Genomic DNA, 26,970 nt, shown 5'->3' on the forward strand with positions numbered 1-26,970 from the left:
TCATTTCTGTAAGATCTTTATTATCAGGTGAAATTTGTTCTTTTACTTTAGAACTCTTTACCATCTCATATTTATTTCATATAATTATTTTCTTTTACACAAGCAAGCACAGTGTAGAATTCATTTATTTATTTATTTATTTTTTTACCTCGGAGAATAAATACTAATTTTGGAACTGTCCATCGTCGTATATGCATTGGAAATATTTCTGTTCAAAAACCCGTCAGTTATCCACTAGAACATATATACATATATATATATATATATATATATATATATATATATATATATATATATATATATATATATGAATCCATAGCAAGTTCGACAATAGGAGAGCGAGCCTTTTAAATGCGTTCTTTCACACAACATAATCATACGCGTCTCTGACAAAACCATGTTGTATAGTGCCGTTAAGACACTATGGGGAGACAGAGAGTATTACTTTCAATGGGACCAGACACTCATAAGCAGCTACAGTTTACATGTGTGTGCATATAAGGGTGTCTTCAGCATCACTGACTGTACTAGACTGAACTGGACTACTGCAGTGTCATTAACTGACCTATACTGCTGCAGCGTCACTGACTTGACTGGACTGGAATAGACTGCTGCAGAGTCACTGACTGGACTGGACTGGACTAGACTGCTGCAAAGTCACTGATTGGACTGGACTGCTGTAGTGAAAATAGACTCAAATGTTTGGTAACAATAGAATAGAATGACTGGCTGTCATCCACTGAGAGAGAGAGAGAGAGAGAGAGAGAGAGAGAGAGAGAGAGAGAGAGAGAGAGACCACTGTAGTTCTGACAGTGTTACAATCTCTCATTTAAATAAATAAATACATACATATATATATATATATATATATATATACACACATACATAAATAAATACATAAATAAATAATGTCATTTTGAACATTGTGTGCATCTTCATCTCTCTCTTTGCCTGTTTTTCAGATTATCTGTATCTCTGGACACAGATACACAGTCTGTAGTGTAAAGGTATACAGATACAGTCTATAGTGTAAAGATTTATAGATACACAGTCTGTAGTGTAAAGGTATACAGATACACAGTCTGCAGTGTAAAGGTATACAGATTCACAGTCTATAGTCTATAGCCTTCTCTTCACTGGAGGAACAGACTTCAGACTTCAGTTTCAGTGCAATAGAATCTGCAGCCGAACCACAGCCCTGAGGCCAACAGACACACCAGCTGTCTCCGAGTGAGCCATGGAAGTACGCATCAGCGTGTGCATTGACACTGGAGGTGGGTCCATGTTCCAGAGGGTGATATGATCATGATAGCATGTTCATTCCCTCCCTCCCTATCCCATACAGAGACCAACATTTTAACACAGGACACAAATATGCAGCCCTTATATCTTTGATGTGGGGAGTATTTGAAACATTTGAAGTATTTGAAACAGATTCAGTCCACCGTCCATATATATGGACGGTGGACTAAATCTGTTTCATATATATATCACATAGGCTAAGAAAATTGCAGGCGTCGTTTCAACAATATATGTGCAAGCCGTGCAACAAACAAATGGATGACACTAACATAGATTTCAAATGCCTTCCTTATATTTTAAATAGAGAGGAGGAGGAGCAGTAGGGGCCTATACAAAACATAAGGATCGAGATTTTTTACACGTTACTAACAATGCATATTTGTCCTGCATGGGTTCTCCCTCTCTCTCTCCATCCCTCACCAAATCAAACACAGTTTACAGTACACATCTCCCAGTGCTTAAAATATATATGCAGTGTTCATGCATAGAGACAGCTGCTAACATGTCTTCATAATAATTATAATTATGATAATCATAATAGTATCAGGGTGAGAGAATGGAGTGCTTTCGACCCAGTTTCACTGATTTAGACAGATCCCTTATGTTCACAAGGCAGTGCTCTCAGAGAGAAAGAGAGATGGTGGGTGAGAAAGAGGAATACATCAACACACAGACAGCATATTCTATAGTTATGCACAGACAGACACAGGGCTATAGATAGATAGACCAAAGCAGACAGACATTAAGACAGGAATAGAGACAATCACTGAAAAACACAGAGGTCTAGGCATCAGACAAACATAGTTAGACAGGATGAGACAAATGCTGAGACAGCAAGACAGACAGACCCACAGACACAGAGGTATAAGACAGTCAGACCCATTCACGCTACACCATTATGTCCCATTTGTGGATAACACTGACAACTCCTATGGACAGACAGTCAGACACATTAGAGCTTAGACGATGCACATAACAAACATTTCAACCCAACAATACAAGTCTATTTTACTGTCAGTATTTATGTGAGTCTAGCCATCTGTCTGTCTTACTGTGTGTGTGTCCATCTGTCTGTCCCTGTCAGTGTCTGTGTGCGTAGTTACACAGCACCAAGTAAAAATGCCTTTCTCCCCCCTCCCCGTGTCCCTACCCCCTCTTTCTCTGTCTGCCAATCAGTGTGACTCAGTGCCTCTGTGCTGCAGGCTGGACACAGTCCTGTCCATCCCAGGTGAACAGACACTCCCCTTTACCATTTCCAGAGTCTTCAATCAAACCATCATAATTATCATCATCAATTGACCTCAATTTGTTTCTTTGCAAAACTTATATTATTACGCCACAGATCCCACCCTCCCCTCCATTTCCCCCTTTTTCCAGAACTCCATTTTGCTGCAGGAGACTTCATCTGGCCCATCTGTGTCCTTTGCAAGATGCGAAATAGTACTAGTAGTAGTAGTAGTAGTAGTAGTAGTAGTAATAGTAGTAATAGTAGTAATAGTAGTATTAGTGTGCATACTGTTTTTAGTGTAGTTCCAGGACAGCAGGAAGTGAGAGGGCGAACTATGATTCCCACGCTCCCCTAGGGTACAGCAGGCCCTGGAGCACAGTAAAGCCAGGCTGCCGCAAGTCCTCATGGGAAATGTAGTTGGTGTTTAGTGCAGGGCAGCTCAGTCAGGGCCAGGGCAGCCCATCGGGGTATCAAGTTGTGGCTCTCCCAGTCTGAAATCTGGCGAAGTGGCATGGAGGAGGAGGAGGCCAAGCAGAGGGCCGTGGCATGGGAGAAAAAAGCTGAAAAACGAACTACAAGCAAGAGGACACCCCCTGCACACCCCCTCCCCCAACACTCATAGCTTCCAAGGAGTTGGTCATGTTTGCAACATTTCCATTTGTGGTATATTGTGTATAGTGTGTTGAACTGACTGGGGTCTTAAGGAGAAGGCTGTTGGGTCCAGACTGTGCAGCAGTCAGTCAATCAATGTCTCAGTAAGTCAGTCAGTGTGTCAGTCAGCCTTCAATGTATCAGTCAGTCAGTCAGTTGGTCAGTCAGTGTTTTTGGTTCATATCAGTTCAATTCAGTCTGATTCCAGTCCTGGTCCTGGAGATCTACAGTTCAGTCCAGGCCGGTCCATTCCACTATACTGCAGCCAAATCTATTCCAGTCCAGTGTAATACATTCTGTTACAGTTCAGTCTAGTCCAGTCCAATACAATCCACTTCATAAGATAAAGCTGTAGTCCATTACATTCCAGTACAGTCCAATACAATACAATACAATACAATACAGTGCAGTCCAATCCAATTCAATTTAGTAGTCTTGTCCAGTCCAATACAGTCCAGTACAGTCAAATACAATACAGTGTAATACATTCTAATACAGTCTCGTCCAGTCCCCCACAGTCTACCTCATTACATTCCAAATCCAGTGCCATGAAGTCCAGCCCACTACAGTACAGTCCAGTTCAACAGTCAATTCCAGCGCAAATCCAGACTGGTGTAATAGTCCAGTACAGTCCAGTCCAATAGTTTAATCCAGTGCAGTCCAGTATATTAGCCCAGTTGAGTCCAGTGCAATGGCATAGTCCTGTACAGTATCCCAGCCAGTCCAATACCCCAGTACATCCCAATGCAGTTCAGTCCAATAGTCCAGTACAGTACAGCAGTCTAATACAGTCCAGCACATGTCATTACAACAGTCCAGTCAAGTCCAAATAAAACTGGGGAGACTAGGGAACACTTGGCCAGGGGCTGGGTGTTGGATATCTTGACATGAGCTTTCATTGACCCGAGGGACAAGAAAAAATAAATAAAATAAATAAACATCCATATTTCTGTCTCTCTGCCCTATCTGTTCTTCACTCTCCTCCTCCTCTTCCTCCTCTCCTCCTCCCTCTCTTCAATGTCTGAAAGATTGAGAGCTGCAAATCACCAAAGTTCAACATTCTCCAATATTGTGTTTTTTAAGTTGTGTGTGTTTCTCTGTACAGTCCAAGACCTACACACACACAGTTCATCATTGTGTGCTAATTGCTGCTCATATACTAATTCGATACCACTCCCATTTTTAGCTCCAACTCGTTAGCACCCTCGAGGACGCAGTGCAGACCAGTACAATCGAGTACAGGCCAGTAGAGTCCAGTACAGACCAGTCCAGTACACTACAGTACAGCAGGGGTCTCCAGCCCTGGTCCTGGAGAGCTACTGTACAGTACAGTACAGTTTATACTGTGTGGTTGGCTCAGTGAGAAAGACTGAGGGGAGAGGGAGAGAGAGAGAGTGAGAGAGAGAGAGAAATAGCATGAGGAGGAGGGGAGGCAGTGGGGTACAAGTGGAAAAACTCGTTCCTCCCTCCTCTCTTCTATTCTGATCCCTTTCTTCGTGTGTCTTTGTGTTTGTCCAGGATTGAGGGAGGGAGAGATGGAGAGTGAGTGAGAGGGAGAGAGAGCAAGAGACAGAGAGAGAGAAAGACATACACAGAGAGAAAGAAAGAGGAGGGGACAACAGGTAGGTTAGGGCTGAGTTAGCAGATTAGCACTAGTTAGCAAGGACACTAACCTGGCATCAATTAACTGAGGGAGAGTATGTGGGGGTGTGGGAGGGGGGCATGGTGTCCCAGTTGCCACGGTAATGCTGTCTCCTTCACACCCTGATCTCCATAGTAATGCCAGTCTGGGTGGGTGGCTGGCAACAGTTGTCACTGGGCTGTATCTATGAAAGTCCATTGCTAAACACAGGCAAACTCACAGGCTTGAAGAATGGTAGGAAATTCCCACAATGCATCTTGTTATCCAGGATGCATCTCATGCCTTTCTACTGTGTCCTGAAGAGATTACAATCCAGTTTCTTTCTCTCTGTCTCCCTCTCTCTCCCTCTCATGCTCTCTCTCTCTCTCCTGATCCACCTCTTCTTCTCCTTCCTCCTCCTCCTTCTCTGATGAGCATCCTGGTTGCTATGGACACTCCGTGGTTGCTATGGTTGCGATTGCGTGCCATTGGATGGAAGCAGTCTGGTCTTGTCCTTGCTGGAACCTCGACGCTGTAGGGACCCACTCCCTCCCATCCCCCCCCCCATTCCCATTCCCATTCCCATTCCCATTCCCCCTGCCCCTCCGCCTCCTCCTCCCCCCGCCAGATCACCCCCCCCCTCGGACCGCCGGGAATTCTGGCGAGTGGGGGTGCCTGGTGGCCCGGGAGAGTGGGCCCCACGAGACTGCTGGCCGTTCTTCTCATCTGGGGGGTTGGGAAGAGAGAGAGAAAGAGAAATAATTAAACAGACATTGACTGAACAAAGAGAGAGGGAGAGGGGGGTTAATAAGTAATTAAGACTGGGAAGAGAAAAAGAGAAAGGCAGAGAGGGAAGGAAAGAGTGAGGGAAAGACAGGGAGAGAAGAAGAGGGGGAGAGATAAGGAGAGAGAGAGTGTGAGGGAAGAAGAGGGAGAGAGAGAGGGAGTGACAGACTGACCTGCCAGTGCCTGCACAGAGGGCTGGTCGTGAGTGCTGAGAAGCTGGGCTTGGATGGTCTCCACCACTCTCTTAAACCTGCGACTGGGACCTGAGAGAGCGGTATGATGATGAAGAGTTATTGTGGCGATATACATTGGACAGAACTGGAATATTAGTTGTTACTGAACTAGACAGAAATGCTGTATCTTCTGCTTCTGTCACAAATGCGGCACTGTCAGCAGAGATAAAGGTGGTGACAATGTGTGCAGTGTCTGGCAACAGGGAAAATGCAACAATGTAGCAGTAAGGATTTGGGTCCATCACAGCCTTCAATAAACAGAATTTCTCATCAGACCATAATGGCATTAACAGCACCCAAGATCGTTATACAGTTTATTGATTTCCCCACCACTGCGCAACAAATATCCCCAAAACAAGCCGCATTCATAATCAATAGGCTAGCCTATATTCATCAAGGGTTTTACATTACACCAATTCTATATCTATATTTTCTAACATGAATAAAAGTAAGAATACACCAAAAATGAATGAAAAATTATAATACAAACCACATTCATAATAAACTGTATGTGCGGTGACAAATGCATGTTAACTTTAATTTGTATTTTATTCAATACATAAAAATTGTCTGAAATAGAGAATCAGATCCCTTCAAGAATATACCCCAATGTTTCTACCTGTGGATAATTTCCTATGTACAACGGAAGGACAAATAGCACTAAATTGAAGATGTTTTATGTATATTTTATGATTGTGATTATGAATGTGAAATGAATCTAGCATTAATTCCATGTAGCATGTTAGCGTCCTCGTAATGAAGGAATAAGTGGGAAACACTTATTGTTTGTCAAATTATAAACAAATACAAGTTAGCTTAGCATATTTGCTTCGTCTGCTTTTTTGTTTGTTTTTGTTTTGACAATTTATTTGTGCTGTGTGTAAACGCCGAATTAGTTGAATTTGGATGGTTAAATAGGTTTTCAAAGCCAGTAGTAAAGCTTACAAATAAAGTACATTATCCACCATGGTGCTTGTTATGGTTTCCATGCGTTTCTTGACTTGTGAATACCCACATCCTGTTAAGAAATTGTTCGGTTCTCAAACCAGTGGAAACGCAGGCCGTTTTTAAAAAGGTACAGTGCATCCGTAAAGTATTCACAGCGCTTCACTTTTTCCACATTGTTATGTTGTTACAGCCTTATTCCAAAATGGATTAAATTCATGAGTTTCCTCAAAATTCTACAAACAATACCCCATAATGACAACGTGAAAGAAGTTGGTTTGAAATCTTTGTGAATTTATTAAAAATAAAAAACAAAAAAAGCACATGTACATAAGTATTCACAGCCTTTGCTCAATACTTTGTTGAAGCACCTTTGGCACCAATTACAGCCTCAAGTCTTTTTGAGTATGATGCTACAAGCTTGGCACACCTATTTTTGGGTAGTTTCTCCCATTCTTCTTTGCAGGACCTCTCAAGCTCCATCAGGTTGGATGGGGAGCGTCGGTGCACAGCCATTTTCAGATCTCTCCAGAGATGTTCAATCGGGTTCAAGTCTGGGGTCTGGCTGGGCCACTCAAGGACATTCACAGAGTTGTCCTATAGCCACTCTTTTGTTATCTTGGCTGTGCGCTTAGGGTCTTTGTCCTGTTGGAAGATTAACCTTCGCCCCAGTCTGAGGTCCAGAGAGCTCTGGAGCAGGTTTTCATCAAGGATGTCTCTGTACATTGCTGCATTCATCTTTCCCTTGATCCTGACTAGTCTCCCAGTTCCTGCCTCTGAAAAACATCCCCACAGCATGATGCTGCCACCACCATGCTTCACTGTAGTGATGGTATTGGCCAGGTGATGAGCAGCCTGGTTTCCTCCAGAAATGACACTTGCCATTCAGGCCAAAGAGTTCAATCTTTGTTTCATCAGACCAGAGTCCTTCAGGTGCCTTTTGGCAAACTCCAGGCGGGCTGTCATGTGCCTTTTATGGAGGAGTGGCTTCTGTCTGGCCACCCTACCATACAGGCCTGATTGGTGGAGTGCTGCAGAGATGGTTGTTCTTCTGGAAGGTTCTCCTCTCTCCACAGAGACACGCTGGAGCTCGGTCAGAGTGACCATCAGTTTCAAGGTCACCTCCCTGACTAAGGCCCTTCTCCACCGATCGCTCAATTTGGCCGGGCGGCCAGCTCTAGGAAGAGTCCTGGTGGTTCCAAACTTCTTCCATTTACGGATGATGGAGACCACTGTGCTCATTGGGACCTTCAATGCTGCAGAAAGGTTTCTGTACCCTTCCCCAGATCTGTGCCTCGATACAATCCTGTCTCAGCGGTCTACAGACAATTCCTTGAACATCATGGCTTGGTTTGTGCTCTGACATGCACTGTTAACTGTGGGACCTTATATAGACAGGTGTGTGACTTTCCAAATCATGTCCAATCAACTGAATTTACCACAGTTAGGCTCAAATCAAATTGTAGAAAGATCTCAAGGATGATCAGTGGAAACAGGATGCACCTGAGCTCAATTTTGAGTGTCATGGCAAAGGCTGTTAATACTTATGTATGTATGTGCTTTTTTGTTTTTTATTTTTCATACATTTGCAAAGATTTCAAACCAACTTCTTTCACGTTGTCATTATGGGGTATTGTTTGTAGAATTTTGAAGAAAATCATGAATTTAATCCATTTTGGAATAAGGCTGTAACATAACAAAATGTGGAGAAAGTGAAGCGCTGTGAATACTTTCAGGATGCACTGTAAGCTGGTTCCCCGGCACCATGTCGGTGGAAAAGCACTAACAGTGGGCCAAGGCTCTAAAAGTGCATCAAGTGGACAGCTGTGTATCTAGGCTCCTGGGGTCCTAGCGTAGTGACCAGAAGTTGAGTTCAGTGTGTCAGTGTGCACCTCTCTTTGGACCCTCACCCCACGTGTGGAGCAGCCTGCAGCTGACAGAGGTGCCCTGTCACCCTTAATGCCCCAAAGCACTACTGTTGGAGACCGCCAGCAGTCATTCGGAGCATAAGGCAGATCATCAAGCTGGGTCATAAAATGTATGGTCACCCCACCCTCCACACCCCCTCTCTACCCTCCTCCCATCTCTCACCTGATATGAGTGTGAAGGTGACGCTGTAGATGCCCAGCTCTCTCTTGCCCTCCCTCTCCCTCTCCCTCTCCCGTTCCCGTTCCCGCTCTCGCTCTCCCTCTGAGAAGGAGATGTCCACCTGGAACTTGACAGGCTTCTGGAAGACGGAGGGGCCGCCAGGGGTCTTGTACTCAGCCCTGAAACTGGTTTGAGAGACTACACTGTGGCTGAGAGAGGGGATCTGTGCAGAGAGATGGAGAGAGACAGGGAGAGGTTTAGAGAGAGAGAGAGAAAGAGAGAAACCACACTGTGGCTAAGAGAGGGGATCTGTATAAAGAGAGACAAAGGGAGTAGATAGGGAGTGCAGACAGGGAAGAGTGAAAGAGTGGAGGAGAGGGTGGAAAGAAGAGTGGGAGGAGGGGAAAGAGGAAAGAGAGGATAGGTGGAGGAGGGGAGAGAAGGAAGAGGGGAGAGGGAGGAGTGAAGGTAAGAGAGCAGGGGAGAGAGATGGAGTACGGGAGAGAGCGAGTGACTTACGGAGAGGAATGCATGCACAATGTCAGCCTTGATAGAAGAGAGAGGCTTGTCTCTGATCACCACAAAGATCTGCTCCTCCTTCTCCAGGCTGATGAAATTACCAAACCAGGAGCGCTTTGCCAATCTACAGAGAGAGAGTGAGAGAGAGAGAGGTAAAGAGAGAGAAAGGGAGAAGGAGAGAGGGTTAATACAGACCAAGGTGGCCAAGTCTCATGAACTGAAGAGCCACAAACCAAAATCAAAATACAGCCTAGAGCCACTGGTCAATTATTTTTTTGTTTTGCTTATTATCCCACATGCAGCTGTTGATATAATCCACATCAGCAGAGATTAAAAAAGACAGCATAATATGAATGATCCACAGGGAAATCTATTACATTATTTATTGACAGCGCCACTATGTGAAGAGTACAGTTCCTCAATACGTGCATTTACACTGCCATTTCTGATCTGAATCAAATGCATCGGTAGCATTTGATCAGAATCAGAAATGGCAGTGTAAACGCTCGTCGTTCAGATCTAATGTACCTCTCAGGGAGATGTAAATGCTTGACTGGCTCAAGTTCTGCTGTGCACTGCGGCAGCATGTGTTTTAGAGATAGAGAGCAGACAGACAGTGAAACGGATAGGAGATAACTTCCTTACTGCCCGTATTAGAAATAAAATATTGTTAAAACTAACACTAAATGGCTTGTTAATTTAGCAAAAATATATAATTGTATTTTTATTTTCAATGCTTCGGTTGTAAAAATATAAAAATGTGTTGGGTTTAATTTAACCACTCTTAACGAAATAAGAGACCCTTCCCTACTTCCATTATTACAAATAAAATATTATTAAAATTAACACTAAATGGCTTGTTACTGTGATACCCACTGCCTGACGATTCCCAGTTCCGCCACCAGGGGCCGCCCTTGTCTTGCCTTCGTCTGTCCCCGCTCCCTGTTCTCTGATTCCAATCATTCAATAATAATCCCTGTGTCACCAATTACCTTTCCCACCTGTATATTGTTTCTTTTTCCTGTGTTTATGCCTCATGGATTTCCCTACTAGTCTTGTTTGCTTGATTGCCTGACCTCCTGACTGTGACATTAACACCTCTTGTCTAGCCTTTATGTACCACATACCGGTTTCCTGGCTGTCTACCTGTGCTTCAATCCCCTTGTCCTGTCTGCTGTGCTCCCCAGGCTTGACAGTTACTTTATCTTACCAAAAAATATAGAATTGTATTTTAATTTAAAATGCTTCGGGTGTGAAAAATATGCAAGTGCGTTGGTTTTATTTGTTAGAATAATTTGCAATGAGATAAAATGACAGTTTTTGATATAGCTGTGTTCTAAAGGACTAATTGAATATATGCATATAATTAAGTTTGGACTTGCATGCTAGTGCACATGTGAGGACCCCTGTGGCAGCTGAAAGTTGATTCTGATCAAATGGCAGTGTAAACGCAACACCACGAATCGTGTTCAAATGTTAAGATGCATTTGATCCGGATCAGAAATGGCAGTGTAAATGTGCCTTATGGCAAGTAGTCTGCAGTGCCAGCTTCTGGTCCCAACACTGTTGTTTTACTTTCAACCATTCAATACGTTCGTAGCGTTTGTAGCGCTTCTTGTTTCCTGTGTTTTCTTCTCTACTAACCACTGGCAGAACCATACAAACAAATGTGCAACATTTTTAAATTATATTGTTATTAACATTGATCACACCTCGATTGCACTGTGCAACAAGATGCTTGTTAAAATGTTACGCTTTTGTGTATGTTCAGTTTCTACTTTCAAATAAAAGTGTGACAGTTATGATTTAAAAACCCTTTGTATAATGGATCAATTGTTATAGGAGAGGAGGAAATATTCCACACAATCGCTTCAGGATCTCCTTCTTTACCAAATGCCATTTCCGTCAAACATAGTGGTTAAGCAGATGAGAAGAGACAGAATGTGAACACAAATAAAACTAAGAAAACAAATAAAGCCAACAAATGTGTAATTTACTCCTTTTTCATTTTGTTTCCTATTCTTCCTTCTCTTTCTCCAGTCATTTCAAACCACAAAGCATGTGTTAGCCAGCTTATCACTGCGAGATGCAGTACTAGAGGAGAAGAGCCACAGTTTGCACCCCCCCTGCTATTGTACATTCATACTGCACTCTGACAAGGAGTGAGAGAGGGAGAAATAAAGAAATGCCCCGTTTCCACTGGTTTTCTGGACGCTTAAGTATCTGGTGCCAGACGTGTCCGTAAGTGTCCGTCACTCCCACTAAAAAAAGACTTTGTTTTCAGAAGGGGAGATGTGTGCTTGACTTGTAGACAGACAGGGAAAATAAACTCATCAGATATACATTAGCTACATTATGAATTGTAATGCGGGATCACAAAGAAAATACAGTTTTATTAGCTGTATGGAGTGAAGTCCACATACAGAAACAATTACTGCTTACAGTATCTGATCTTACAGGACTCCGGTGCAGTACTGTGACAAGTTAAAAAAAAATGAAGGACAATAATCGAAGCGGTAGCAGGCAATTTTATTAAAATTTTATGAACGTCGTCGTCCTGTGAATGGTGTGCAGGTCTGTTGTACAACAAAGTATGAAGGCAAACACGATTTAGTTAACGTGTACCCATTTACAAGTTAAATTAATGAATAAATAAATACAGCAGATTTGGGTTTCCCTCTAAAACATTAAGCACTGGTTTAATAAATGCGTTAATTTGTCCATAAACACCATGACTGAATCATGCGCAATTTAGTTAAATTATAACCTGCTATATTGTACCTGCTGCTACTGCATGATTATTCTTGAAACGTGTGTATTTTGTTCATACTGTAACTTGCCCTGGTTAAGGGCGTCTGCTAACTAAATAAAAAATAATATAAGTGTTGTTTGCAGTTACAAATCTGTAGTAAGAGTAATAAGTTATGGTAGTCAAGTTATAAAAGGCATATCTACTAGAACATACTGTGGTGATGATTACAATAATAATTATAATGATAATTATAATAATAATAACAATAAATAGCAAATATAATTTGTTATGGTTGCACGTGGAAATGTTTTCTTACGGTAACGTAATGTCTGAATAAAATGTTGACTATGTACATTTAGCTCTTGCTAATATTTCTTAACAGAAACGTGTATTTATTACGTCAGGCTATATTGTTCGTAGTGTTGTTTTCTGTCTTTGTTTTTATAACGAAACACAACCCTATGCCACAATCGCTCCTCCCACAACAGGGGACAGACTTCAAACAATGGGCAGGTTTTACAAAAAGCTCTGGAACCTGTCTAAGGACGGCACGGACGCTTAGGCAACAGAAACAGTGAAAGGGTGAATACAGACACACTGACAGACCAGACACTGCAGTACAACACTGCCCTGAGAAAAAGGCTGGGATGCAAGAAGATGGGAGGGAGGGATATACAGACAGAAAGAAAGGGGAGAGAGAGAAAGAGGGAGAAAGGGAGACTCACTCTGGACTGGACTCTGGCGTCAGGCTGGACATGTCCTCCGATGTTGGGACTGAGAGAGAGGGGGGGTGGAGGGAGGGGAGTTAATACAGAAACACTCGTACATTCACTGAGGCTTTGCCTGACTAACACAATGACTGACAATGAAACACTGACTGACTGACTGACATACTGACCTACACTGGAACACTGACACTGAAAAATGTACATACTGACTGACTGACACAATAACTGACCCATACAATGATCAGCTGATACACTGACTGACACACTGACACACTATCTGACAGACTGACTGACCCTCCATCACTCCCCTCCCTCCCTCTCCCTCTCCCTCTCTCCCTCACCCTGCAGCTTGCGCCGGTGGAAGCGTGGGGAGCCCAGCAGGTTGTTCTTGAAGGAGTTGAGCCGCGTCCTCCAGTGTGCTGAGCTGCTGGACGCCATGCCGGGGCTGGAGGGGGGGGTGAGGGTCAGCGAGCCATCTGCCCGCGAGGAGGAGGAGGAGGAAGAGGAGGAGGAGGGGGGCACAGGGGCAGAGGAGGGAGCCCCAGGGTGGTGGGGGTGGTGGTAGTGGGCGCTGTGCACGGGGGTGCCCAGGGGGGTGGGGAGGGGGCTGCCCCGGGGCGATCCATGGGGAGTGACCTGGAACGAGGGATGAGAGGGGTAGACGCACTTGGCCACCGACTTGAGAAGAGAGGAGGAGGAGGGCGGGGTGGAGGAGGAGGAGGTGGGTGGGGGGAAGAAGAAGAAGCGTGGCACGGGGGAGGAGGAGGACGAGAGGGGGCCGGGGGAGGGGGAGGAGGGCAGGAGGGGGGCGGCAGCAGCAGAAGAAGAAGCTGGAGGGAGATGGGAAGGGGAGGAGGGGCGGTGCAGGGGGAGGGTCTGCATGGAGAGGGGGGGGGGGTGGCGGGAGGAGGAGGAGGCGGGAGGGGAGGGGCGGGTGGCGGCTGGCAGAGTTTGTGTTTTGGTGTTGGGCCCACGTTGGCCAACCCAGGGCCTGGAGGAGGATTGGTCTTTGGAGGAGGAGGAGGGAGTGGTGGCAGCAGTAGCAGCGGCAGCAGCGGCAACATCAGATTGGCTGAAGGTGAACACAGGGCTCTAGGATTGTCCAGGAGGAGCAGGAGGGTGGGAAGAGGAGAGAAGGGAGGGGGGGAAGGGATGGAGTGTAGTGAAGGGTGGGGTGAAGAAGAGTTGGAGGGAGCAGTGACAGTGAGAGAGGAGGAGGGAGGTGGAGAAATGGACAGTTGAAAATGAATGGAACTAATGAAATCAAACCTTGTTAGGCCTTAATTAGTGCCTGATAACTAACACATCTGCTAATTAGAAATTAAATTAAATTACTCTTAAATTACCCTCAATATATAATACTTCTAATACTACTACTGCTGCTATTACTACTACTACTATTGCAAAAATATTGTGCTGGTCTGACCTGGACTGGACTACACAGTACTGTACTGCTCGACACTGGACTATACTGGTCTGATCTGGTCTGTACTGGACTGGACTACAGTACTGTACTGGTCAACAATGGACTAGACTGGTCTGAACTGGTCTGTTCTGGTGTGCTCTGTCCTGCAGAGGACTGGAGGCTGTGGCAGTATCTCATGGAAATGGTGTGGATGGAGGGAAGCATCATACAGCACACAAGCACACACACCCTTGGGCTAATGCTGGGCCAGTGCAGAGCCAGCCACTCCTACAATCTCCCACAAGTTAAGACAGCATTTCAAATAATAATAATAATGACAATAGTTAAATTTTTCTGTAATAATTAACAGCATAATAGTAGTAATAATAAGCCAATCGTGTGTATCTAGTATGTCTGTCTACATTATCTACTGTCTGTAGTGTCTTTCTACAGTGTCAATTTCTCTACAGTGCCTACAGTGTGTTTACATTATCTTGTGTCTATATAGTGTCTATAGTGTCAACAGTGTCTTCAGTGTCTCTAAAGTGTCTACTGTCTTTAGTGTTTCTACACTGTCAGTGTATCTTCTAAACTTCGCAACTACCTTGATAAATTTACCTCTCCCTCTCTCTCTCTCCATCCCTCACTTGTTCTCTGTCCCTCTCTCTGCTCACTGTAACTGTGCAGTGTATCAGTTTGGCACTGAATGTTGGCCAAAAGAAACTCACCCTGGGACTACTGAGGGGGCTAGAAGAGAGGCCAGTGGAGGCACCGCTGACTGAGCGAGACCTGAAGAGAAACACAAGGGAAATCTTTAGACTGACCGACTGGCTGATACACAGAATTAGACAGAGTCAGAGTATCAGTCAGTGTGTCAGACAGTGTATCTGTGAGTCAGATAATGTGTCAATGTATAAGTCAGTCAGTTAATCAGTGTGGCACTCAGTGTGTCAGTCAGTCATTCAATGTGTTAGAGTGTCAGTGGTACCTCTGGCTATGTTGTGCGGAGTCCAGAGCCCGGCGGGGTGGGGTGGGGGAGCCCTGGTCGGTGATGCTCAGCACCTCCATGGACTTCCTCTCAGGGCGGCAGCGTCCATGTCGGGTCAGCATAGGGGAGTCCACACGCTTCCTGGGGGGGTCTGAGGGGGGCTTAATACTTCAGATTGGTGAATATATACACTGACTCACTGACTGACACACTGACAGACTGACACACTCAGGGATTGACTGACTCACTGATTGACACACTGACACACTCACTAATTACCTGATTCACTGGCTGACAGACAGACTGATACACATTTACAGATTGACTGACTCTGACTGTCAGACTGACACACTCATTGATTGATTGACTCACTGACTGACTGACACACTGATTGACTGACTGACTGACTGACCTACTCAAAGAGAGAAAGAGACATACACACAAGAAAGACATATAGACAGAGAGACAGAGAGACAGAGACACACGTGAGACAGAGAAAGACTGAAGACAGAGATACAGAGATAGAGACACAAGACAAACAGACACGGAAATGGACGGACAGACAGACAGACCGACGTCGTTGCGGGGGGGCAGGTCCTCATCCTCACAGCTGGGGTATCTCTCCTTCCTGTCCAGCAACAGGTAGTAAATCATCTTCTCCTGATTCTCCCTGAGAGAGAGAGAGGAACAGAGAGTTAGAGCAGTCTATCAGTCTCTTTGTCTCCCTCTTCCTCTCTTTCTCTCCCCCTCTCTACTTCTCCCTGTCCCTCCTTCCCCCTCCCTCGCTTCCTCCCCCTCTCTCTCCCTCCCTGTCTCTCACTCTTCACACTGTAGATCCCTGGTCAGTTTCCCTCGGTCACGGAAGCAGCCCAGTGAGTGCATGGAGTCCAGCACATCAGGGTCCAGCTCGGTCAGTGAGGCGATGCGACGTACTGACACCCGCCGGGGTGGCGGCTGCTCCGGGCATGGTTCGTTACGCCCCCCCCTGAAAGAGAGAGGGGGAGGGGGTTAGTAGAGTGTACATTACTGCACATTAACACTGACTGACTGTACACTACAGTACATTAACACTGACTGACTGACATTCACCATAGTACATTAACACTGACTGAGAGATAGATCAACAGACACTGTAGACAGAAAGAAGCAGGGACATTGGGCATCGACTGGCAGTGTTGGCAGTGCGACAGATATACTCACAGATACCAGGAGTGCTTCTGTATCTCGTCCAGCTGAAACACAGACAGAGAGAAGTCAGGAAACCAGTCAGTGTGTCAGTCAGTCATTCAGTCAGTCAGTGTGTCACTCTGTCAGTTAGTCAGTCAATCAATGTGTCAGTCAGTCAGTCAATCGGTGGTGTGTCAGTCAGTCAGTGTGTCAGTCAGTCATTCAGTCAGTCAGTGTGTCACTCTGTCAGTTAGTCAGTCAATCAATGTGTCAGTCAGTCAGTCATTCAGTCGGTGTGTCAGTCATTCAGTCGGTGCCTCTCCCTCGCTCTCTCACCGTCAGCCTCTTGTCAGGGTTGACCTCGATCATGCCCCTCAGCAGGGCCTGGCAGTCGGGGGGGATGAAGTGGGGCATGTGGAACAGCCCGCTCTTTACCTTCTCCAGCAGCTGGCGCAAGTTGTCATGGTCAAAGGGCAGGGCACCCTGAGAGAGAGGGAGGGAGGAAGGGAGAGAGAGGGTGAGAGAGGGTTAATATAGTGAAGTACAGACACTGACTGGACACTACCATACATTAACACTGCACTGAGAGAGAGAGAGGGAAGGAGAGTGACAGAATGAGGGAGAGAGAAAGAGAGGAAGGGAGTGATAGAAGGAGAGGGAGGGAGTCTCTCACCACCAGCAATGCAAACAGGATGACTCCACAGCTCCACACGTCTGCCCTCCTCCCATCGTACTTCTCCCCCTGCAAAACCCAAGGAGGCATCATGCAGGGCCACAGAACGACACTTCCCACAAGGCTTTGCAGAAGGAGTCCCACTGACACACCCAAGTCAAGGCTGGCATATACTCTGTTGCTGCAGGGCAGAGTGAGTGGTACCACAAGGCCATTTTACAGCTATTTGTCACAGTTGTGCTGCCTTAGAACGTCTACTGCTGGTCTCTGTGGAAAAATGTTAAAATAGTGAACTCTGACCTGATTGCTGACCGCTTGCTGTGGTTACTGGGACACTACAATGGGTGACAAACTGTTTGTGGTGAAGCTGCTCAGTTTAAGGACTTCTTATCCCTGCAGTTCTGCCACAGAGCAGCCCACACAGCCCAGGCTGAGTGAGGGGCATGGGGTGGCAATGGCTGTCTGCCCATGGACACTCGAGCCCCAGAGGCAGGGAGGTGTGGGTGCTCACTAGGAGGCCACCGCACACAGCGGCTCACACGCCCACATGGCATTGTGTTGCTCAGGGTGCGTGGTAATCTGAGAGCTGCAACTCTGAGAAGAGTACGTCCGGAGCAGCAGGTGGCCAGGCCTGCAGTGGTTGTCTTTTGTATGTCCCGTAGGCAGCGCCAAACTTTTATGTCATGTGGGGTTTTGGTGTGAGCGTCCGTGATCAAGTGTGGTCCAGATGCTGTGTAGGCCCCAGCCTGTGGTGTGACCAACACTGTAAAATGCACTGGTTAGACCTCATCTGGAATACTGTGTACAGTTCTGGGCACCATACTTCAAGAAAGATATCCCTGCTCTAGAGGCAGTTCAGAGGCGAGCAACCAGACTAATTCCAGGTTTGAAGGGAATGTCCTACTCCGAGAGATTGAGGGAACTGAAACTTTTCACCCTGGAACAGAGAAGACGACATGACTTGATTCAAGTCTTCAAAATCATGAAAGGCATTGACCACATCAAACCAGAAGAACTTTTCCAGTTCTGCAGGGACACACAGACCCGGGGACACAAATGGAAATTGGGCTTCAAGGCATTCAGAAAACAGAAGACAATTCTTCACAAAGAGAGTTGTTACAATCTTGAACAAACTCCCCAGCGATGTGGTTGAAGCTGACAATTTGGGAACATTCAAAAACAGACTGGATAGGATCCTTGGATCACTAAGTTATTAATGGACACAAAACGAGCACGATGGGTCGAATGTTCTCCTCTTGTTTGTAAACCTTCTTATGTTCTTATGTTCTGGGACAGCACACCTGGGCCACAATTTGTGCCTACAGGTTCGAAGGCTGCGGGACCAGTTCTGCTGATGTGGGTAGAAGCAACAGCATCTACACACTGGTGCTATCAGCCAGGAAACAGCGGTTGTCTGAATCACAGCTATATCCAGTGGGTGCAGTGTACTCTCAGAGGCAACAAAGCATGTTTCAGATAAGGAAGTGTGAAAAACAAAACAAAAGACAAGATCTAAAAGAATTTAAGTTGTGAGGTAGCAGGGAGCTGGCAAACTGTCGGTGCAGATTGCTTTCATATTTAATTTATTAGATATGTGTTGTTTGTTCAGTAGTTTGGATGTCATAAGATAAGATTGCCATAGTTTGATAATGGCAGAGTTGTTTATTCAGTGTTTTCAGATAGTTTGTAATGTGATTGAATTGGAACTTGAAAGAAAAACTCTGCATTGCTTTTTTCTTATGTATTTATACTTCTTAACACTCCTGTGGTTTTGTGTAGACTGTAGGGGATGTAACCATGGATTTGCTGCTGCTGGGAGTCGATTGTGTGCTGATAGAACAGCCTGTTTTCACAGTTGAGCCACAGAGTATAAACTGGCCTTCAGCTCTGCATAATGGGTTTTGCAGTTCTCTTAGACTGAGACTGGATGCTGATTCAGAATACATAAAATGAATTATGGGAAGGTGCCAGCTCGCTCATTGAGCAAGTGTGTGCAACCACACAGGGCAGACCTAGTGCGTTAGGATACCAGTCAGTATGTCAGTCAATCAGGCAAAATCTTACATCCAAAGTCAAGTAACCAATCAGACACATCATATACAACCTGTGTCTGGAACAGTCCTGTCCTAACAGAGTTTCTTTTCAAAAACTGGCTTCACTGATTGGGTCATTTACCTCTGCTTGAAGGCAGAGAAAGCAATACTGGAGTTTGGAGACGTTGTGGAAGCAGCGGGAAACCGTGTTATATAAGTAAAATACACCATTTTATATATTTACATTTTGCATAGAATAAATGCTGTCTTTAACAACCATACTTATTGCATTTCCATTATGTTAACTGTGTTCCAATGTATGTTTTTCAACAGTCATTTTGAACAGTGATCATCAACAGGCTAACACATGTATTACATAAAATATGTTCAGGTATCTTTGTTGGTAGGACTACAGAAAAAAAGTCTTAATGTTTCTCAAATCCAGCAAAAATGCAGTATGCTTATTAAACAATTCAGGTATGAGATGGGGAAATAAATAAATAATAATATAACATATCAGAGTAAAACAAGAAAAAAGCACGATCACAAGAAATCACTGAAAAGATAAAAGTAATAATAAAAACCATGCATCCATCTTCAAAACCACTTATCCTGGTGAGGGTCACAGCGAAGCAAGGCAGGAATACACCCAGGATAGGACGCCAGGCAATCACTGGGCAACACACACAGCAATTTAGCAAGGCCAATTAACCTAACCTGCATGTCTTTGGACAGTGGGATAAAACCAGAGTGCCTGGAGGAAACCCACGCGGCCACAGGGAGAATATGCAAACTCCACACAGACAGGCACCCCAAGCCAAGATGCAAACCCAGGACCCCTGTAGCTGCGAGGCAGCAGCACTAACCACCATGCCACCATGCCACCCAATAATAAAATCACAATAATTAAAGGATTTAAAAAATGCTAGCGCATATATATATATATATATATATATATATATATATATATATATATATATATATATATATATAAAACGATGGGAGCTCCCTGCTCGGGATTTGAATTGCACACCACAGGTGCTATTACAAGTGCTTGACTCCACCACAGTAGAGTGTTAAGCCCACTACACCAAAAAGCCGGGTCTCCTGACACAGGAGGCTTAAACACCGTATTGATTTTGTCTGAGGGTTACATAACTTGTAATGTACACAGATGCTGTGTGAACACCATTCAAAGCATTCATATTCAACAAACAACCCCATGTTCGGCTATGGAGGACCAAACTGCACACATTCCAGAACTCTGATTGGTCTTGATTTTGTCCCATTCAATGCACCAATGATGACAGTCAGATCGGGTGCACCATTGCATAAGCTGATTAAGAGTTCCTTTCACTCAACAATGATTAAGCAACAACTGAATGGACTGGCAACAAAATCTATTGGGCATGAACTGGCTCAACAACTGGATTTAACAGAGACTGTACGTGCCTTTGCAGGGAGAAAAGCCAAGCGAGTCAACTTCCATTAGATGTAAGCATATACCGTTGCTTCCTTGCTTTCTGGTGAATGTTTTGCGGAGTTAGGTATGTACAAATTAGAATGATCTCCATATTTTGTCTATGCCAATATAGGTAGAATCCAGTTTCATAGAGTTTAAGGCATGATAGCTTTGTTTAACCTCTTTGGTCAATGGTTGTACTGCTATGTTTTTGGAATGGTGTGTTGAAGTTCCTAAGGAAAAGCTGGGGGGGGACAAAGGATGCAGTGCACCAGTGCATAAGCTGATTAAGAGCTCCTTTCATTCAACAATGACTAAGCAACAACTGAATGGACTGGCAACAATATCTATTGGGCATGAACTGGCTCAACAACTGGATTTAACAGAGACTGTATGTGCCTTTGCAGGGAGAAAAGCCAAGCGAGTCAACTTCCATTACATGTAAGAATATACCGTTGCTTCCTTGCTCTCTGGTGAATGTTTTGCGGAGTTAGGTATGTACAAATTAGAATGATCTCCATATTTTGTCTATGCCAATATAGGTAGAATCCAGCTTCTTAGAGTTTAAGGCATGATAGCTTTGTTTAACCTCTTTGGTCAATGGTTGTACTGCTATGTTTTTGGAATGGTGTGTTGCAGTTTCTAAGGAAAAGCCGGGGGGACGACGACAAAGGATGCAGTGCACCAGTGCAACATGGGAGCTTTAATACCCATAAGCCCAGAATGGTTTTATGTGCGAAGAACTAAATACAATTATTAATAAATCAATAAATACATAATAATGTGCTCTACTCACCCTGATTACTTCAGGGCAGGCATAGTGAGGGGATCTAAAGGAGAAACAGAGAGACAAAACACATTCATGTTTTCATAAAGCTTTGGCAATACATTATATATGGCATGCAAAGAAAGAAAGCACCTTGAATTTAATATAATTTAATTATATGGAGAGGGGAGAAGGAATGGGAGGGGGGAGAGGGAAAGGAGGAAGGGGAGAAAGTGGGGGGGCAGAGAGAGGGATGTTTGTGCAGTGTCTTGTAGTAATAGAGTTCAATATTATTATAATTGTAGTAAGGGTGCAGTAACAGTGAAAGTAGTACAGAACCACATCTTATCTGCAGAAGTCTGTCTCATGGTGTCAATAATACAGTGCAGTAGTATAGTAGGAGTATAGGTATAGGTTATAGTAGGAGTGTAGTAAGAGTACAATAAGGGTGGAGCAGTACTGACCCACAGTTAGTCTCCAGCAGGATGTCTGTGTTGGTCATTACAGCCAGTGGTGGAAATGGGCCAGAAGGCACCAGAACACCATGATAGGTGTGAAAATGTGAACCAACCACACTCTACTGATTAATTAAGAGGCTTGGAAAATTCCACTATTCCAAAATGCCCAATTTTTTTTTTTCGGGAAGTGCTACCTACCCAGCTTTACTTTCATAATAATAATAATCATAACATTACATTAGAAAAATGCAAGCATGACGCTGAGATATGCGGAAGAAGAACTCTAAGACTTTGCTTGTGTTCGTGCTTACACAACGCAGTATGTCATTCCTGAGCACAGTTGGCAATTTTAACACTTGCCATAACAGGGAGGGAACACAAACTTTCAGTCAGCTACATTAATGTGATATTTAAATACGGGTGTAATGAACGATTGAACATGTGAAACATTTGATGTAGAGAATTTGTCAGGTAGAGGGTCGCCATAATAAAGCCATAATAAAGATGCTTGAACGCATCTGCTACTCTGTACAACCAGTTCTCACCCGAACAGCTGATGAGTAATGCCCTGATACCTACTGTAATAAATTCAAGATTTTGCATTATTTTGCGAAAATGCATAATAAATACATGAGGTTGTGATATTTTGTTAAATTTAATAGTGCACAGTGAATCGATCTCTGTTTTAAAGCAGAAATATTATCTGTGTAAAGGAGTAAAGAACTGACAATATTTGACAAACAGTTTGTTCATATTAATAATAAAGAGGAGTTGGACATTCAGTAAAGGACACATGGTCTCTTCTCTAATGGAAGACAGGTACATTTATTTGTTATTATTAAAAAATACTTCATCCCCATTTCAGTTTGGTTGCACTCCTTGCTCTGCTGGCAACTGTAAGTCTAGGCAGCACAGATGCCACTCAGTATTCAACAGACCACAGTGTAGGCTACAGGTTGTTTGATGTTAATTTGCATTTAATTTGTATTTTTTTTTATTATTATTATTAGAGTATATTGCACAGTAAGAACTGTTAATGTATGTCTTCTCTCTATATAGCCATACTTTGTAATATATGTTTTTAATAGCTTCCTGACTTCTTAGAAAATTACTTTGGTAAGCTATATAAGCTTCCTCCAGTGACTTCTTCCTAATTCCACCACAGATTATTTGGAGTGTAGTAAGAGTGCAGTAAGGGGGGAGTAGTACTGACCCACAGCTGGTCTCCAGCAGGCTGTCTCCCACCTGTAGTGACGCCATGCCAAAGTCTGCGATGCGGATGTTGTTCCTCTCGTCCAGCAGCAGATTCTCCGGCTTCAGATCCCTGTGACTAAGAGAGAGAGAGATAGAGAGAGAGAGAGAGAGAGAGAGAGAGAGAGAGAGAGAGAGACTCAGTGTATCAGTCAGTCAGTGCGTCAGGCAGTGTATCAGTTAGTCAGTCAGTGTATCTGTCAGTAGGTGTATCAGTCAGCCAGTCAGTGCATCTGTCAGTGTATCAGTCAGTCAGTCAGTTAGTGTGTCAGTCAGTCAGTCAATCAGTGTATCAGACAGTCAGTCAGTCTGTCAATGTTTAAGTCAGTCAGTCAGTGTATCAGTCAGTTAGTCAGTGTGCCTGTACTGCAGGAACTCTCCCTCTTCCCACCCTCTCTCTCTCCCTCTCCCTCCCACCTCTCTCTCTCCCTCTCTCTCTCACCAGATGGAGTGGCTATGGCAGAAGTCCAGAGCAGAGATGATCTGCCTAAAGAAGCGGCGCGCCTCCTTGGGCGTCAGGCGGCCCTTCTTCACCAGGTAGTCAAACAGCTCTCCCCCCGAGACGTGCTCCAGCACAAGGTACCTGAGACGGGGAAGGGAGGAGTAAGAGAGAGAGGGAAGGGGAGATAGAGATGGGGGGAGAGAGAGAGAGAGGGATGAGAAAGGGGGAGAGGGAGAGTGTTAATACAGACACATTCACTGACTAACTGACTGACACACTGAGAGGAGAGAAGCAGTGGGAGGCAGAGAGATGGAAACAGACATGGGGACAGAGAGGGAGGGAGGCAGGGAGAGACTCACAGGTACTTGTTGTTCTCGTAGACGTCATGCAGTTTGAGGACGTGGGGGTGCTCAATCAGTTTCAGGATAGCAATCTCTCTCTCCACCTGCACAGAGAGAGAGGGAGGGAGAGGGTTACTATAGTAAAGTACAGACACTGACTGGACACACTGTAATACATTAACACTGCACTGAGACAGATGGAGGGTGGGGGCAGAGAGAGGGAGAAACAGGAAAAGAGAGAGAGGGAGAGAGGAGAATGGAAGGAGATAGAGAGACACAGAGGTTTAATACTGACTGATGACTGATTATTAGAAGTAATAGGAGTAGCATTACTGTAATTATTGATTACAGATAGTTTACCTTCATGAGGACGGACTCGGACAGCTTCTCACGATTGACAATTTTGATGGCCACCTTTTGGCCAGTGATACAGTGCACCCCCAACTTAACCAAACCTGAAAGAGATGGGGGGGGGGGGGTGGAGTTAGAATATGACTGGACACTACACTCATTGACTGACACAATGACTGACTTACTGACTAATACACTTACTGACTGACTAGTACACTGACTGTCGACTGCCTGACTGACTAACTGATACACTGACTGATACACTGTGTCTATCTATCTATCTATCTATCTATCTATTCTCTACTGTACTATCTTCTTGTATCAATTTACTGTACTCTACTCCCTATGTATCTATGTATACTGTACTGTAGTATCTACCTATCTATCTATCTAGTACCTACCTATCTATCTATCAACCTATTTCTGTCCGTCAATGCTAGTACCTATAAAACTACATTGTGTATAACTGCAGCCAAAATGTATCACAACACACAAAAATAACCTGTAAAATACACACACACACACACACACACACACAGAAACACTAAAGATTGTATAGGTCTGTACTCTATTAAACTTTACAATGCTGTATTGGACAGGACTGTATTGGTCTACACAGAGTACTGTATTGGACTGTACTGTACTGGGTTGGAATAAGATGGACTATAGTGTACTGGTCTATATTTGACAATACTGTACTCTCTTGTATTATACAATATTGTATATTGTATTATACAATAAAATGCTGTGTGTTGGACTGTACTCAATATTACTGTGCTCTGTTGAACAATGTTGCACTTTAAATATATTGGACTATACTGTATTGTTCAGGCTTTATGGATCTATACACAGCATTGTTCTTCATTGCACAAACCTGTACTCATTTATATTGTACTTCACTGTATCTTAATGTATTAAACCACACTGTAGTGTAGAAGACTATATTGTACTATTACTATGTTGGATTTAATTGTATATTGTACTGTAGCCTACTGATACACTGTATTTAGCGAACCCGATACTGCATTATAATCCGTGAAGAAAGAGGCACAAAACACAATCACACTTTCAAAAGCAGGGGCACAGTGTAAGCACCAATGACTGCCGCCGCTAGAGCATATCACACTGAATGCTTAATAATAATAATAATAATAATAATAATAATAATAATAATAATAATAATAATAATAATACGTACCTGTCTGTCCCTTGCCCAGGGTCTTTTCAAGCCGGTAAGGCCCGACGTACTGAGACGACTGCGCTGCGGACGAACTATCTTTCGAAGACATGTTAACAAATTCATACGATACTAAATAAATACATAAATAGAGACCTACGTTGGCCGATCCTAAGCTACAGCGAGCGTGCTTTTCAAGTAAGGATTATATATAAATGTATATATAGGCCTGTGTTTTTTTTGTTTTTTGTTTTGTTTTTACAGTGTACATCCATTTAACTAAGCGCCCGCCGGACTCACATGCAAAACGTAAAGAAAACGGATGTATTATTTTTATTATTAATAATGTTATTACTATTATTATTCCTTAATAGAGGTTAGGGTTAAACGTGAGAGAGACGGGGAGTGAGGGAGACGGGCAGAGAGGCCTGCGGTCCATACTGGTCCCGGGCATTTCACTACGAGAAACATCAGTCTTATGCTGGCTTGTTTAGATATTGTTGGTGGTCCTGATTATTGGAATGATTGTTATATTTGTGATCATGCTTTTCTTGTAAAAAACAAAAACAAACAAAAAACGTTATTTTCTGCATCTATGACTAGCTAAATTGTTTTCATTATATATATATATATTTTTTTATTATTATTCATGTTATATTTTTGGGGGGCCGAATCGTAAGGATAAACCGAGGGAGGATGGAGGGATGTGGAAGGAGAGAAGGGGGAGGGGGTGGGGGGTACAAAATAATGTTTTAAAACAAGCGCACACACACACGGGAAATCAATGGGGGACCGGAGACTGGCAAGGGAGTGGAGTGAGATGTACAGAAACCATACAACGGCAATACAATTATGAGCGATACAGATGTGTGTATATCCAATAAATAAATTAATAAATACAAACACAATACAAATATAAAAATAAAAAAGGCTGGAAATTATATCCACTCCGCTTCAATTTGATTATTATTTTTGTTTGTTTTTTACAAATTAAAGTTATTAATTCACCTACCTATTCCAGTCTACCGGTAGCATTAGTGGTAGTAGTGGTTGCAGCAAATAGATATATAATTTCCAATGAATTTGTGGACAGAAAGGCAATATCACGCGTTTTGGGATTTTTCTTAGCTCCGCTGGCTCCCCCTCTCTCTGACTGTCCGTATTCATAGGTACGATTATGGGGGGGTGTCTTTTTATCCGCGACCCGGGCGACAGATCACGATAAAGGCCCCAAATTCTCTCAGTGTTCAACTCTAGAATCGGATACCAGCATCCTTCCGTCTCTCCCTCCTCCTCCTCCTCCTCCTCCTCCCCTCTCTCTATCTCTCTCTCTCCTAAGCTACCCGCCTCACAGCAACCCTCATCATCCCCTTGCTCTCCTCCCTCTCGCACTCGACCGTTATCGCCCGTCCCGCATTGAGATGACTCTAACAATGCCGATATTCTGGTTTCTCTCTGTGTTTATTTATTTGTCTGCTTGTCTGTCGATCTCTCTCTCTTTGTATCTTTCTTTCTCGTTCGGTCGCCCTCCCTCTCTCGGCTTGGAATTCCTCCGTCTTTTTTTCTCGCTTCCGTTCCGTTCCCTTCTTTCTTCTCTCATTCC

At 44.0% G+C, this 26,970-nt stretch overlaps 1 protein-coding gene across 1 annotated transcript; it reads right to left on the bottom strand.

The window, feature by feature from the left end:
* brsk1b (BR serine/threonine kinase 1b) lies at positions 1-26,970 on the bottom strand. The gene is made up of 19 exons (XM_066708710.1): positions 25,389-26,970; positions 24,200-24,294; positions 23,858-23,943; positions 23,499-23,639; positions 23,019-23,135; positions 21,378-21,411; positions 17,087-17,155; positions 16,750-16,896; positions 16,447-16,478; positions 16,067-16,231; positions 15,819-15,916; positions 15,247-15,397; positions 14,987-15,047; positions 13,195-13,489; positions 12,851-12,899; positions 9,374-9,497; positions 8,858-9,077; positions 5,762-5,851; positions 1-5,528 (listed from the first exon to the last, which is right to left on the bottom strand). The coding sequence occupies exons 1-19, from the start codon at positions 25,477-25,479 to the stop codon at positions 5,269-5,271; spliced, it is 2,325 nt and encodes a 774-aa protein (XP_066564807.1). The 5' UTR covers positions 25,480-26,970; the 3' UTR covers positions 1-5,268.

This window comes from Amia ocellicauda, chromosome 7 (genome assembly GCF_036373705.1).
Source record: "Amia ocellicauda isolate fAmiCal2 chromosome 7, fAmiCal2.hap1, whole genome shotgun sequence".
Taxonomy (NCBI): Eukaryota; Metazoa; Chordata; class Actinopteri; order Amiiformes; family Amiidae; genus Amia; species Amia ocellicauda.

Coding starts and splice junctions, on each gene's coding strand:
- brsk1b (XM_066708710.1), bottom strand. CDS start 25,479: ATGTCTTCGAAAGATAGTTCGTCCGCAGCGCAGTCGTCTCAGTACGTC. Junction 24,295..25,388: donor CCTGGGCAAGGGACAGACAG/GTACGTATTATT, acceptor CATCTCTTTCAG/GTTTGGTTAAGTTGGGGGTG. Junction 9,078..9,373: donor TTGTGCATGCATTCCTCTCC/GTAAGTCACTCG, acceptor CTCTCTGCACAG/ATCCCCTCTCTCAGCCACAG.